Source organism: Micromys minutus (genome assembly GCF_963924665.1).
Source record: "Micromys minutus genome assembly, chromosome: 19".
In the NCBI taxonomy this organism is placed as follows: Eukaryota; Metazoa; Chordata; class Mammalia; order Rodentia; family Muridae; genus Micromys; species Micromys minutus.
Window position 1 is genome coordinate 41,385,219 of NC_137954.1, and position 13,812 is coordinate 41,399,030.

Here is a 13,812-nt window from a genome sequence, read left to right on the forward strand (position 1 = left end):
TCCATCTTGTTCTTCCTTTGCTTCACCTACCTATCCCAAATCCAAAGGCTGAGGGCCCTCTGTATCTTAGGGATGAGGAAGTAGCTTCACTGTCAGCATATGGGCCCCCTCCCCCCATGGCATAACTTCTGCCAATTAAAAGGTCAGACACTGGGGTTCCTGCCTCCTCAGGGCTTTGCTCAGTTCTCTGGCAGCACTCTTGCTGCAGTCTAAGGCCAGACCAGCCCTCCAGACCTAACAGCCTGATACCATGTCCCAGGCCAGTGTCCCAGGACATCTGCTTACCTCTTCCTTTTATACGTACCTACCCAAGGCCTATCTACAAGTTCTTTCCTATCTTGACAGATCAAGGGCCTCTGTGGTATCAGCCTTTGCCTTCCATGTGCCTTCCAGTGCTGGGCCAGAAACTCAGCACACATCAAGCACTGAAGGGAGAAAGCTGTGGAATGAAGGCTTACCTCTTATAGTGGAAACAAAAACAACAGACTCCTTTGACACCTAGGGGGCCTATTTCCCCCCAGTGTTTACATATATTGCTTCTCAAACTGGGTACCATGTGGGCCTTTCCTTTTGATTGCCTTCTGTTAGCAGGGTTAACTGATGGCTAGTTGCAATTTCCTAACTTAGCCACTCACTCATGGGATACACATGGGTCTTTCCTCCTGCCATCCAACCATGCTGAAATAAAGGTCTAAAAGTTACTGCTTCTCCGTGCTTGTTTCTGTAGGGTTGTTAGGACTGGTGACAAGAGATTTGGAAGGGCTTCGAAGACACTCCCTTTGAAAACCATTTTCCAAAATACCCCCCACCCCCACCAACTCTGGCAACTCCTGATTGCAGATGTGGCTGTGCTCACTCTGACATCTGACATGGACTGAGGCTGCACATTGAAGCTGGCGCATGACCACTGGGCCATCTGGCCAGTTCAACTGCATTTACTAGGAAGTAATATTCCATGACCCACGTGTACTTTAAGCTGTTTCTGTTGTGGCCTTTAAATTCTAATGCCGTATGTGAGGTATTTGAAGGTATTTGTGAGGTTGTGTGCCAAAAACTCTTATGTGGGAGTTAGGGAGCAGCCCTGTGGTTCTTCCACTGTGGGCTCCTGGGATTGAGTTCAGGCCAAGTTTGGTCAATGTAGTGGTTCAAATGGAAAACATCTTTTGGCATGTCTCAAACGGCATGAGAACACTTCATTCTCATTTGGTGATGCTATGTGGGGAAGTTTAGGTGTTACAGCTTTACAGGCAAAAGTTTTTAACCAGGGGAGGTGGTTGGTGCTCTGTGCTTCAGTATTTATGGTTCAAGATGTGAACTTTCGTTCTGTTGGTAATGCTGTCTCTATTACAGGATTAAACCCTCTGGAGCCATTAAGTCATCATAACAAGTTGTGTGTGTGTGTTTACCACAGCAACAGAAAAAACTAAAGCGAGTAGCACTCACTTTTACTGCTAATCCATTTCACTGGCTCTACCTTTAAAACATCAAACACGCCAGAACAGAGAACAGAACTTGCTTCTAACTAAAGGAATCTCATGTAAACACACTGCTAAGACCAACACTGGGTGGCCTGTGCTTATATATATCTTAGCCCTAGGACGACTAAGTCAGGAGTGATCCATAGACTACCAGTGACTTTTACGGGACATATCTACAATAATATAGGCATTTATTGGCTGCTGGGACCTGAAAGTAGTCACTGTGGGTTACTGTTTTTGTCTGGAACCATTTTGCAGGTGTGTACCTAGCTGTACGATGCATATTCTGGAATGGATGCTGGGTACCAGCCTTCTCTGCAGCAGAGGTGCTATGCTAGTCCCTTACTTTAGCCCTAACTATCTTCTCTCATACAAGGGGTATAGTAGCTCTTCCTAATTAGCCTTGCTCCTCCCTCTAACGCCTTCCTTCTCAGCTTGTCACAGCCCACAACCAGGGACCTGTCCCCAGACCCAACCTCATAGGAATGTTGATAGAAACTCACAACTGTTGATGTTGCATGTTTTGTAAAGGCCATGCTGCTCCACGAGCAGAGCTGTCTCAGCAACAGCTCTGGGGCAGCTATCCACTGGGTTGGGAGCTTGAGCCAAGGTGCAGGAGCAGGCAGGCAAGACTTCTTCATTGGTGACACATTGGAAGGGACAGAAACAATGTTAAGAAGTGCTAGAGATCACAATATGGATTAGGGACCTATCCAGGGACACCATTACTACTCAGTCATAGGAAAGAGCACACACAAAATAAAGTGAGTCCCATCACACTGCATCTGGTTTCGGGTTTTATTTTAGAATTTATAAAATTCCAGTGTCATCCATATTCATGAGCCTTTACACATGTTTGCATATAATCTCCAAATTCCAAAGTTAAGGCCAAGGGATGGATGTAGCTATGGAAACATAGGACATGGAAGACATTCAACAAGGAGGAAAAGACACTCCCCACCCCTGCCCTAGTCTCCTCAATGTCTTAGAGGCTGCAGAGAGGTGACCTGGGTACAGTCAATTTCATAGTCCTTATTAACAATCAGAGAAAAGGAGTGAGACCCTGAACAGCTTAGAATAGGGCTTACATCTACAGACTTAGCAATAAAAGAAGATGTGCAAGATCCCGTGGTGAGAATTTAAACTTTACCTTCCGGTGAAGGAAGAGACTGGATGTTGTAGGATGACAATGAAGATGAAGAGGGGGCTGGAAGGGCAGGAGGGAAGCAAGGTGTCCCCAATCTCATGCAGATGGGAGAAGAGACAGCTCCAGGGAAAGGCAGGAAAGCCTTCTCCCCGTCTCACCCACCTGGCTCAAGCTGCCAGCCTACTGAGCAAAGCAGATGTTCTTTTCCCATCTCAGGATCATTCCTCTAAGTGGGTACATGTGGGACTGTTTCATCTACAGGGAACTGAAGTTAGACTTGGGAAAACAATTCTGGATCCACTTAGGATTAGAGTGTACAGGTAGCCAAGCCTGAGTTATTAAATAGGGAGTCAAAGACTTGGGGGACAGGTGTCATAGCATAAGTTGACAGTTCCCAGGGAAGGCTGTAAGATGGGCACAGGTTGGCTTTTCTAGTAACCCAAGTATCTGGGACGGGACATGTTGCTAGTTGATCAGATGACCTGGAGATAAAAGATCTGTCCTCAGTTTCCACAGCCTGACAGGGTTACCTGCTTTTCTTGGTGAGGACTGGCCTACAACCAAGCTAGCTGGAGGCCAGTGGTCCAGAGACTACCTCTATACCTGAGGAGGAGTTCTCCTTCAGTAGCAGCGTTCCCTGCACTGGGTCTTTTCTTTTCATTCTGCCTTCCCTTTACTCCACACTAAATGACCACCTCTACGGATGAGACCTGCCCCTTCAGCCTGTTCCTCAGGACTACATAAAGCATCCAGGTTATGCTTGCCAGAGCCTACGTGGTCAGGCTGGCTGGGATGAGCACCCAGCTCTGGCCCAGTCCCTGAATCATTCGGCCTGAGGGAAAGCAGTGGCCTCCACCCTCAACTCAATGGCAAGCCCAGAATCACCGGAAATGTCTACATCAAGAAGAGCCTCGGGTGGCACTAACCCACATGAGAGTACTACCACACTGGCTGAGGTAGAAAGAAGGCAATGAACGCAAGGTATCTGGGCAAGGCAGGCAGAGGCTAAAGGTTGTGGGAAAGTTGAGCTGTCACTTAGGGTCGAGCCCTCTCCCCATCACCAAAGAAAAGCCAGTCTTTACCTCCCCTTTCCCCAACGTCTCAAGCCACCCTAGTCCACTGTGACAGTTACAGGAACCCAAGGGGCATACACACAGCTGTGCCTCTGAGACACATAGGATCATGAGGCTAGAGCTGAGTCACAGCCCCTGATGCTTTCAGAACCCACAGTGGGCACGGTCAGCACTATCTGAGGACCCAGGCCACCCTCTACCTCTCGGCCCACTCTATCACCAGGACATCTGACCTGCTGCTGTCCAATACCATGCCTTCCTCCTATCCTGAAGCCTGTGCTAAGCAGATTTTGACAGCTAAGAAAGCTGACTGCTTTCAACAGAGGAAGATCTGGGCGACAGGTGGTGGGCAGGAGGGAGGTGGGAAAGGAAGAGGGCAAACGTTTTGGCTTTTATAAAGTCAAGGAAATTTATTTCCTGAGGTCATGACACAGGAAGTCAACTCCTAGCCGCTGTGGAGCTCTGGTGTGAAGGTCAGAGTGCTGACTACATGCTGGGTGAACCAGGAAGCTGGAGTCTGTGATCACAAAATGCTCGATTACCTTGCTTAGTGTTTCACACAGTGGCGTGCCTGTCCCAGAGCACAGCATCAGGAGCAGACCCTGAGCCTGCTGGGTGCTGACCAGGCCTGGAGACGCAGCCAACAAGGCCAGCACACCAGGCTTTGCTGTGAGACCTCGGGAAGGGGGAAGAGCATCAACAATTTACGAGGGTCCAGCTGCTGGGTCAGATTGAGACAAACCATTGTGTGGTTGGATTTGGGCAGCAGGCTGGAAAGGTTTCTTTTTGATCATTATCGTTTGGGGCCCCAAGGGAGGGTCTTGGGGGCCACTTGAGCCCCAAAGCTGGGAAATTCTTCAGAGCTGCTCATATCAGGAGCCTGTGGAATGGGAGAACACAACTTTAGCACAGGGTGGATCTTACTGACTTATAAAGGCCCAAAGTAACTTCATCCCATAACCCACTAGTCCATGAGCTTAGCCCACAGAGAACAACCAGGACAGAAGGTGCCATCTGACCTTCTCACTGCTGCTGGAGGTCCAGGGAGCATCTCGCACCACAAAGCCTTTGGATGGTGCCTTGGACTCTTCATGTGCTGGGGGCTTCATGTAAACTTGCAGCGCCTCACTGTCCACTACATCAGCCAGCTAAACAGCATAGGGGAGGTGATATTGCTCAGCCTACATCCAGCTAGTGGAGTCTCCTGACAGCTACCAAGGGGCCACCCACCCCCCTGCTTGCCCCTGCATTTGGATGCAGACAGGTTACTTGGCTGTCATCACAGGATTTAAGGGCCTTAGCCTTAAAGACCATGCCTGCTCAGAACTCACATATTCCTCTTCCAGGTTGAGGATATGGTCGATAGCTTCCTCCACATTCTCCGGGAGTCCTGTCACAGTGACACAATTGGGGTCTGGAGCTCCACTCTGTGGGAAGCGAATGTCCACCTGGAAGAAGCACAATGTGAAAGGGCAACTGAAGGGAAGACTCTAGACCTCAGAGCCAAGTGCTCAGCCATCACCATTCATGTGGTCAGTAGCACAGGTAGCAGACTGAAGGTTGCCAGTACCCTGGGCAAGATGGGAGTTCTCATCCTGTGCTTCAGTTGGGCTTGTGGACTCACCTTGAACTCATCCATTATTTTCCGGATGGCTTTGCCTCGGGCACCAATGATTCGGGCATGCACACGGTGATCCAGTGGAACATCCTCAGAAACCATCTGCTCAAGCTCACCCACAATTTTCAGGATGGCATCACGGGCAGCTTCAGTGTTCCTCTCATACCCTGTGATGGTGATCTGGTCCTGGGGCTAAAAAGGAGAATGCAGTCAGAGAAGAGGGTGGCTCCTCTGAGACATCCCAGGAGACGCTGTGCTGACCTAGCAGGCTGGTCTGAGGAGATGAGAGTGCAACTGTGTGGATAATGGCCAGATGGCTGAGAGCGTCAGATCTCTCCTCAGGGGAGACTTTCATACTCTCAGAAGAAAAAGGTATAAACACATCAGATGCCTAATGCAAAACCACAGGTTAGAGGGTTGGAAAGATGGCCCAGCAGTTAAGAGTGGTTGCTACACTTTCAAAAGATCCTACCACCCATGTCAGACAGCCCACTCTGCCTCAGGTTCCAGGTCTGATGCCCTCTTCTGGCTCCTGTAGATACCTCCATTCATAAGCTCACAGCCATGTACACACACACACATACACACATAAATACAGATAGTAAAAATTAAAAATATAATCTTGGTACCAGAGAGATAGCCTAGTGATTAAGAGTGCTTGCTGCTGGGGCTGGAGAGATGGCTCAGCGGTGAAGAGCACTGACTGCTCTTCCAGAGGTCCTGAGTTCAAATTCCAGCACCCACATGGTGGCTCACAACCATCTGTAATGAGATCTGATGCCCTCTTCTGGTGTGTCTGAAGACAGTGACAGTGTACTTATAAATAAATGAATCTTTAAAAAAAACTGAATGTCAGTCAGTACACTCTGCCCTTCAACCAATAAAATCTCAGTTTTGAAAAAAAAAAATTATCTTTCTTTGAGACAGGGTTTTCTCTGTGTGACAGTAGACCAGGTCTCAAACCCACAGGGATCTGCCTGCCTCTGTCTTCACTGTGCTGGAAAATAAGGTGCTTAATTATCTTCCATTAAGTAGCCATTACTTCCCCAAACCCATAACAGATAAGAAGTAAAAATGTTGGGTTCTTTAAAAACACAGAAATGTGAATGGTTTTGCTTTATTCCCAGGTATGGGATATGGGGCTGCTTCAGACTGTTTACAGCGGCTATGGTTTGTCTTGTGCTCTGGCACGGGTGTGATTTGTCAGCTGGAAAGAGTTTACATTGGGTTTCTGATGACTCTTGTGAAGGCATAAAAATGCCAGGGCCCTGAGAGGCTGCGGTTGCTGCTGCTTCCCCTGCTGCTGTGGTTTGTCGGTAGGAGCATAAGTTTAACTGGATATCCCAATGGCGGATGTCAGCACTATCCCCAGAAGTAGTCTATCAAGACTGATGACCTCTTTCCCCTCTAGCCTTTTTCTCTTACCCCATGCTGGGGGGTTGGAAAGTTGGAGAAGAGTAGGAAGAAAAGCCACAAGGTAGAAAAGAGGGGCAGACAATATGGATCAGTGGTTAAAAGCATTTGCTGTCAAACCTGACAATATGAGTTTGACAACCTGAGTCTCATCCTTGGAACTGAGATGGTATAAAGACAAATCTCCAAGTATCATTCCCTCAAGTTGTTCTGATACACAAGTGTACACATTCCTTCTCTCCCCCTCCACCCATTCTAGAGAAAGAGATATCTGCTTATAAAGGAGGAAGTAGCAGGAAGTAGGAGGTTTAAGGAAAGCAAGCACAAGGTTGGAGACGACTTTGATATAAAGTTCTCAGCCCATTAGCCTCCTGCTTCTTTGGAGGCGTCAGGACCTCTAAAGGACTGTCACTCAGATCCTCAGGCTCAGCCTTCCTTGTACCACGTAAGAACCACAGACTCAAGACAGATCTAAGCAACAGACAATTCAGGGCTATGGAAGGGCACTAGGGAACAGAACAAAACAGCAGCAGTGTTCTAATACCTGGGATAGTAGTCTAAGACAAATGGACAGAACACACAAGACCACAGAGTAGCAAGTCCTAGAGACAACATTATAAAGAGTCAGCTTAGGAGGGAAGCAAGAGACCTATCTAAGCACAAGGAAAGAGGCAGCAGACTAAAAACTTCCTGCCCAGACTCAGGGAAAGGCCAGGCAACCGATCCAAATGAAGTTCACAAAAAACAAGCACACCAGCGTCAGCACACTCCACAGAATTAGTTCTGTGAGTGAAGTGAAACTCTCACAGGAAAAAGCTGTGGATTTAAAGATGTTGGGGCTGGCAAGATGGCTCAGTAGGTAAAGGCACTTGCTGCCAAACCTGATGAGTTCAATTTTTGGAACCTACATGGTCGAAGGGAATAAACTGGATCCTGCAAGTTGTTTTGGTTTGTATAAACATGCTGGGGCATGTGTGTGCCCCTATACACATATATAAACGACATACCCTTCTTGGTTTACAGATGAGCTAAGGTATAGTGGAGACAAGAAATTACATACATTTCAGTATAATACGTGATCTGTTGTTCTCATTTTGACACACACATACAGAGATGCAAGGGAGACCTTAGTCTATGGGGTCTCACTGTGGTGCTACTACCGATGCACGTGTGGGCCCAGTGATCAAGGTCAGAGAGCTGGCCCAGGCCTAGAGTACAGAGGTATCAATAGGGGAGCCATAGCTCCACTCATGTAGAGCTACCTGAAAGGTAAAGTCTAGGGGAAAGACCAAACACACAGGTGAGGGCCAGCCATAAACAGACTCTGAGGTGAGATGGGATGAGATTGTCTTGCCCACTAGAGTGGAACTGAGTGAGGAGGTGGGTTGCCCTTCACACTGTTTTACAGTAGACATAGTGTGTACATGTGTAGGCATAATAGCTCAAGAAGGAGCCAGTTGGAGGCTTAAGCTTGCCTATCAGGAGCTTCAAAGTAAGCACAGGGAATTTAAAACTGCCTTGTACTCCAGGTAACAGTTTCAAGGAAACACACAGCTGGCAAGCCTCTGTTCATAATTTGAGTTGGTCAGATTCACAGACAGTTGTCCCTCTTGATTTACCCACTTGTCAAATCACAGAAGCTGCCTAAGTGTAGTTTCTCAAGTCAAGTGTGGTACACTTGGGAGGCAGAGGTAGATAGTAGATCTCTGTGATTTGAGGCCAGCCTCAAATTGAGTTTGAGGACAACCAAGGCTACCTAGAGATCCTGTCTCAAAAGTACCAGTATCAGTATCACCACCACCACCACCACCACCACCAAACTCAGGTCAAGGTAAGGGCCAATACAATCCCACCTGCCCAAGTGTTCTAAACCATAATACATCAATCAGATGGTCATCTTACCTGATTCCCATCATCCTTATCAGGAAATTGGATGTTCACATCATGTTCCAAGCGGATCTGGGTGATCACTGCCCCCTTTCTCCCAATAATTTTGGGATGGTATTTGGGGTCTACAGTGACACTCAGCTTAAAACTCCTTAAAGCCTACAATAAAATGAGAATGAAACATAGAGAAGAGAGAGAGAGAGAGAGAGAGAGAGAGAGAAAGAGAGAGAAAACAAGCTCATGAGTATGAGCATTTGTATTTAAAGAGAAGGAAGCCACCTGTGCCTAGGCCCCATTTCCAGCCTGATTTAGAACACAAGCCTGAATGAAATGCTCTCAAGCTTGCCAGGAGGAGGCCTTGGTGGTCAGGCATCACTTCACTGTCCCTGTCAGTCACTGGCGTGAGAACCTTAGGTCCTCTGTCCTCACCTAGTATGCATCTGCTTTTGGCACAGGCTACTGACTGTCAAGGTGGATAGGATGGTTAGCCACCTTTTCTCAGTTCTATTCCTACTTCCTGAATTTATTAACCAGGGAATCAGCTTAAATAAAATATTCTAAGAGGCCAATAAGGCAGTAAGAGCACCCACAGGATAGACAGTCCAGGACACCTCCATAGCATATGGCTAAGCTGCACCAGGTCACAGTCAAAACATGCTCAATCTCTGCCTATCACTAGACTCAAAACTGTGCTCCACCCAAACCAAACTAAAACAACTGACAACAAACAAAAAACCCCAAAATAACAAAAAAAAAACAAAAAAAAACCCAACCAACCAACCAACCAACCAAACAACAACAACAACAACAACAAAAAAAAAAAAAAACAATAAAAAACTCTCCTTATGAAAGGCCAATTGCCTGGAGTGGCCATCTAGTCCCCAGACTTCCCCCAATTCCCGAGCAGCTCCTCTCGCAGGACTCTTAATAGAGCACTTCATCAGAGGCACAGAGTGCCTTTCTGTAGGAGCTAAGATATCAAAATATTTCTCTTGATTTGGGTAGCAAGTGAAACTGAGCTTTGCCTCTAGCTTTTCCATAGCAGGACCACCAAACTCTGACTGCACAGGAACACCACCTGACTTTGCCTCCTGCCCCAGTGTTGGATATATGCTCTAACAGACTGTTTCCAAACCCAGGCAGGTAGTCAAACTCTTGCTCACCCGATCTTCCTGCTCAGCCTGCAGCTCCTTTACTCGATCCAGTAGCCCCGCCTTAGCCCTGTCCAAATTTGCTGCAAGGCCAGTGATGGCGATGGTGTCTGACTGCAGTTCAGGGGCTGGTACATGTATATTCACCTGTCATAACAGAGTCAACTTCAAGTCTAGACCAAGATAGAAAGAGTGAAGCTCACTGGCCATGGGGAATTTGAGGGATACCTGGGAAGAAGATCAGTGGTTGACTGAACAGAACAAAAGGAGGCAGAGTCAATGTGGGTTAAAGAGACTAAGAGCGCCATGGCTTTCTCTCTAGATAACAGTCCCCACATAGTATAGTCTCCAGTGAACATGGTCTACCTCAAACTCATCCATCATCTTGCGGATTCCACTTCCTTTCTGCCCAATGATGTAGCGGTGAAGATCAAAGGGTACTTCTACCTCGATGGTGACTGGAACCAGGGCCTAGAAGGACAATAGTAGAGATTAGGCTATGAGTTGAAGGCAGACTAGCCCCATGAGCTCAAGGCTAACAGCCCTGAAGATAACAGTGTATATTTTAGAACCTGCTACCAATGTGGACAGGTGACAGACTACACAAATCTCAATACACCATGAACAGGACAGGACAGGGAGCCCAGTCTGAGGTAATGCTGGCAGAGGCCTGACTCCTACACCTCTCACTCTACATCTACATCAATAGCAGGCCAAGGCTCTCTGGGAAGAAGACATAGCACACAGAGACCCAACTCTTAGCATATTTCTGTGGTTGTGACAACTATGTCAAATCTTATGTGGGTTGCAAGGAAATCCCCTAAAACAGGCTCAGTTACCTACACTCAAGTCCCAACAAATACTGCCTGTCACCCATTCTCCTCAGTCTTCGTCCTTGAACAGCATCTTCTATCAATCAACAGATGTTGCATGCAGGAACTGTTTGTAAACTGCTGCCATGGTGCTTACAACAGGACTTAGCACAAAAACCTCATGTTTCTGGCAAACCTGAGGCAGACTATCTCTACTTCAGTTGGGGAAGGAATGGATAGTCAACAGATGGATGAGAAGGGATTGAGGTTGGAGTTCACATTCACTCACTGCTAATGAGATCCTTTTACACACTTTGTGGCTATGGCCCAAGAGGCTAGACCCTAACACTGCTGTCAGGGAATAAACTGTAGAATCCTGAGTCCTGGTGAAAAGAAATGGCCTCTCTAGGCTGTGTGAGCAAGACAGGTAGAGAGCAAAAGTTTGCAATTTTAGGACAGAAGTGAGAGAATCTATCATCTACTGCCGCCTGGGCAGGGTCTGAAACTTCAAGGCAGAGAAAGATCGAGGCAAACGCACCTCCAGGGCTTCCTTGGCAGCCTCGCATTTCTCTTTCCGGCCAGAGATGATTATGATGTCACACCTCCTGGGAGAGCCAGGGTCAGTCTCCTTGGCCTCTCTGCCCTCTCCAGCCTCATCTCCATTCTCCTGGATGGAAGGCTCTACACTGTGAACTAGGAATAAAGGGGAAAGCCTAGTTGACAACTGCAGAGATATATAAATCATACACACTAGAGTGAGCCACAGGTCGGTAAAGAAGTTCTAAAGCTTGGGGAGGCTGTGATGTAGCCCTCACCACAGGAGACTGGTATGTAGAGCTCAGTCTGAGTGACCTAGCTCTGGACAGGTAATGGCAGGGTTTCAGAGATTTGTGAAAGATAATAAAGGAGAGGCCAAGGTAGGTCCATGACAGTTCTTTATGTCAGAAAGGAAGGAAAAGCCCCCAATAAAGGGGCATGTCAGTCATTAGGATACAAGCTAGCTGGAGAGGGGCTCTATCTTGTAAATGCCCAGATACTATTAACCCATAGATCTAAGTGAGGTAACAGAACAATGAATAATGGAAGAACCATCACCTGGGATTCAACTAGGCAAGGGTGGTTCTGAAGGACACCGTTAACTCTAGGATTCTAGAACACTGACTATGAATTACATAGTAAAACTATGCAATACTTGCTATGATCTTGATGAATATATCATGGGTAAGCCAAAAAAGTCCCCCCCCCCCCCCAGAGCTGAGGACAGAATCTAGGGCCTTGTGCTTACTAAGCAAGTGCTCTACCACTGAGCTAAATCCCCAACCCCAAAAGTTCTTTTTTTTTGTTTTGTTTTTGAGAAAGGCTTTTTCCGTGTCACCCTGGCTGTTCTGGAACGCGCTCTGTAGACTAAGCTGGCTTCTAAGTGCTAGGATTAAAGGTGTGAGTCACCACTGTCTGGCTAAGTCAAAGGTTCTCAGGAAATAAACCACTACTGATAAAGTTGGCATATAAACACATAGTCAAACTCAGAAAAAAAAAAAAAAAAAAACACAACCCCCCCACCCCAAAACCCCTATAGCCAGGGGTGGGGCTAAGAAAACACTGCAACTCTTTATATTATTCAATGCAATTCTTCCTGTGTTTCAATGCTAAAATGTTGAGAACAGACTCTCAGGTGTGAAATCAATATAACAATATGGCTAAGATTGCTAAGAAATGCCCGTATTCTCAGGAAAATGGACTGGAATAACTGTGTGACAAGCACCATGGACATCAACCCAATGATACTAAATGTCTACTGCAGGCTGCAGGGTCTTTTTGGACTACACAGGTCAACAAAGACTTAGAAAAAGTTCACACCCTGTGGTTCACACATGCAAAGCAGGCAGAGAAAGGTTCACAGATGACACTTCCTCAGCAACTGACCACATTAGTTCCTGCCTTCAGTTCCTAAACAGAGCAAGCATGGTTAGGCTTAGCCATTCTAGAGAAGTGAGGTATCTCAATGGTGCCCTCTGGGCACAGGTAAGAAGCTTGGAGAGGACATATCTGCAGTGTGTATGTATGCAGGGCTCTTTGAATGGGGCTGAGCAGACATCCCACTACTATGCAAACAGTGGAATTGGACTCTCAGCAATTTTCTAGGTAAGACATAGAAAGCTGCTGGCTCAGTTCATAGGGCCTTGCCTTATCTTTTAGGGACCAGGAGGATGGAGCCGAAACCCATGGCTAGCACCCAAACAGCATGCCAGTGCCGAAACAAGAGGCAAGAAAGAACCAAAAGGACTGACTCATTCCACAGCTTCAAAAGCAGTGATAGTCACCACTGATGTGACTGGCACAGAGCTAATCTTAAGTAGACATACCTGGGTTTTCCTCTCTGTCTGGGAACTTAATTTGAACATTGTAGTCCCGAGTAATCTGCTGAATTCTTGAACCTTTGGGACCCATGACTGATCGGTGAAACTTCTGGGGTATAGCACATTCCACTGTTACTTGAGCTTCCTGAAAATGGGCACAAGAGCGAGCAAAGGTCAAATTCTACAAGTCAATAGTAACCCTCCTTAACATTCTCATCTTCCTCACTAGTTCCGTAACCCTTTAAGGAAGTGAACCTAGAGACCTCAGCATCGACTGGGTGGAGGGGTACACTGGGTAGAGGGGCAGGTCTGCAGTGGGTTCTAGTGAAAAAGATCCCCACAACCAACAGCACAATTTTTTTTATCACACTGATTGAATATAGAATACCTGCTTCACATCCAAGTGCTGCCTCATGAGACACTAGCTACTGGTGGGCAGCCAAGTTAGTCTAGCTAAGACTTTGTGAAGAAACACTAGGCTATTAGAAGAAGGGTCATAAGGCTTTGCAAGGAAGACCATGCAGGCTGTGGAAGGGGGGAAACGAACGGATGTCTTGGTGCCTTCAGGCGATCGCTCTATGGATTCACTCTGGCACATAATGGTGATCACAGCACCATCAGAGCCCCTTGGGCACTCACCAGATCCTCAATGATTTCCTGAATGCGTTTCTTGGCTGCCTCCACACAGTCCTTGGCACCCTTCAGAGTGACTTTGTCACTCTGTGTGCCAGAGCGTGGGAAGCTGACCATCACCCCGCCATATTCTTCAGCAATCTCTCGTAATACCTGCCCTCTTCGAATAACAAAATGGCGGTGGTGTCTGGGGTCCACCAGCATGTAGTCTTCAACTACATTATCCTGTAATGTAGAAAGAAG

General features: G+C 47.1%; 1 protein-coding gene across 5 annotated transcripts in view; it reads right to left on the minus strand.

Moving 5' to 3' along the window:
• Positions 1-2,264: 2,264 nt before the first annotated feature.
• Positions 2,265-13,812, minus strand: part of HDLBP (high density lipoprotein binding protein) — a 64,452-nt gene continuing 52,904 nt past the window's right edge. For all 5 annotated transcript variants that reach the window (XM_080933080.1, XM_080933083.1, XM_080933082.1 and 2 more), the window contains exons 19-28: positions 13,576-13,794; positions 12,943-13,081; positions 11,118-11,272; positions 10,134-10,238; positions 9,780-9,914; positions 8,632-8,775; positions 5,323-5,508; positions 5,030-5,146; positions 4,718-4,846; positions 2,265-4,578 (exon numbers count right to left, since the gene is read on the minus strand). In XM_080933080.1, the coding sequence (XP_080789206.1) occupies positions 4,492-4,578; positions 4,718-4,846; positions 5,030-5,146; positions 5,323-5,508; positions 8,632-8,775; positions 9,780-9,914; positions 10,134-10,238; positions 11,118-11,272; positions 12,943-13,081; positions 13,576-13,794 (1,416 nt within the window). In that variant the 3' untranslated portion in view covers positions 2,265-4,491. The remainder of the gene's footprint in view (positions 4,579-4,717; positions 4,847-5,029; positions 5,147-5,322; positions 5,509-8,631; positions 8,776-9,779; positions 9,915-10,133; positions 10,239-11,117; positions 11,273-12,942; positions 13,082-13,575; positions 13,795-13,812) is intronic.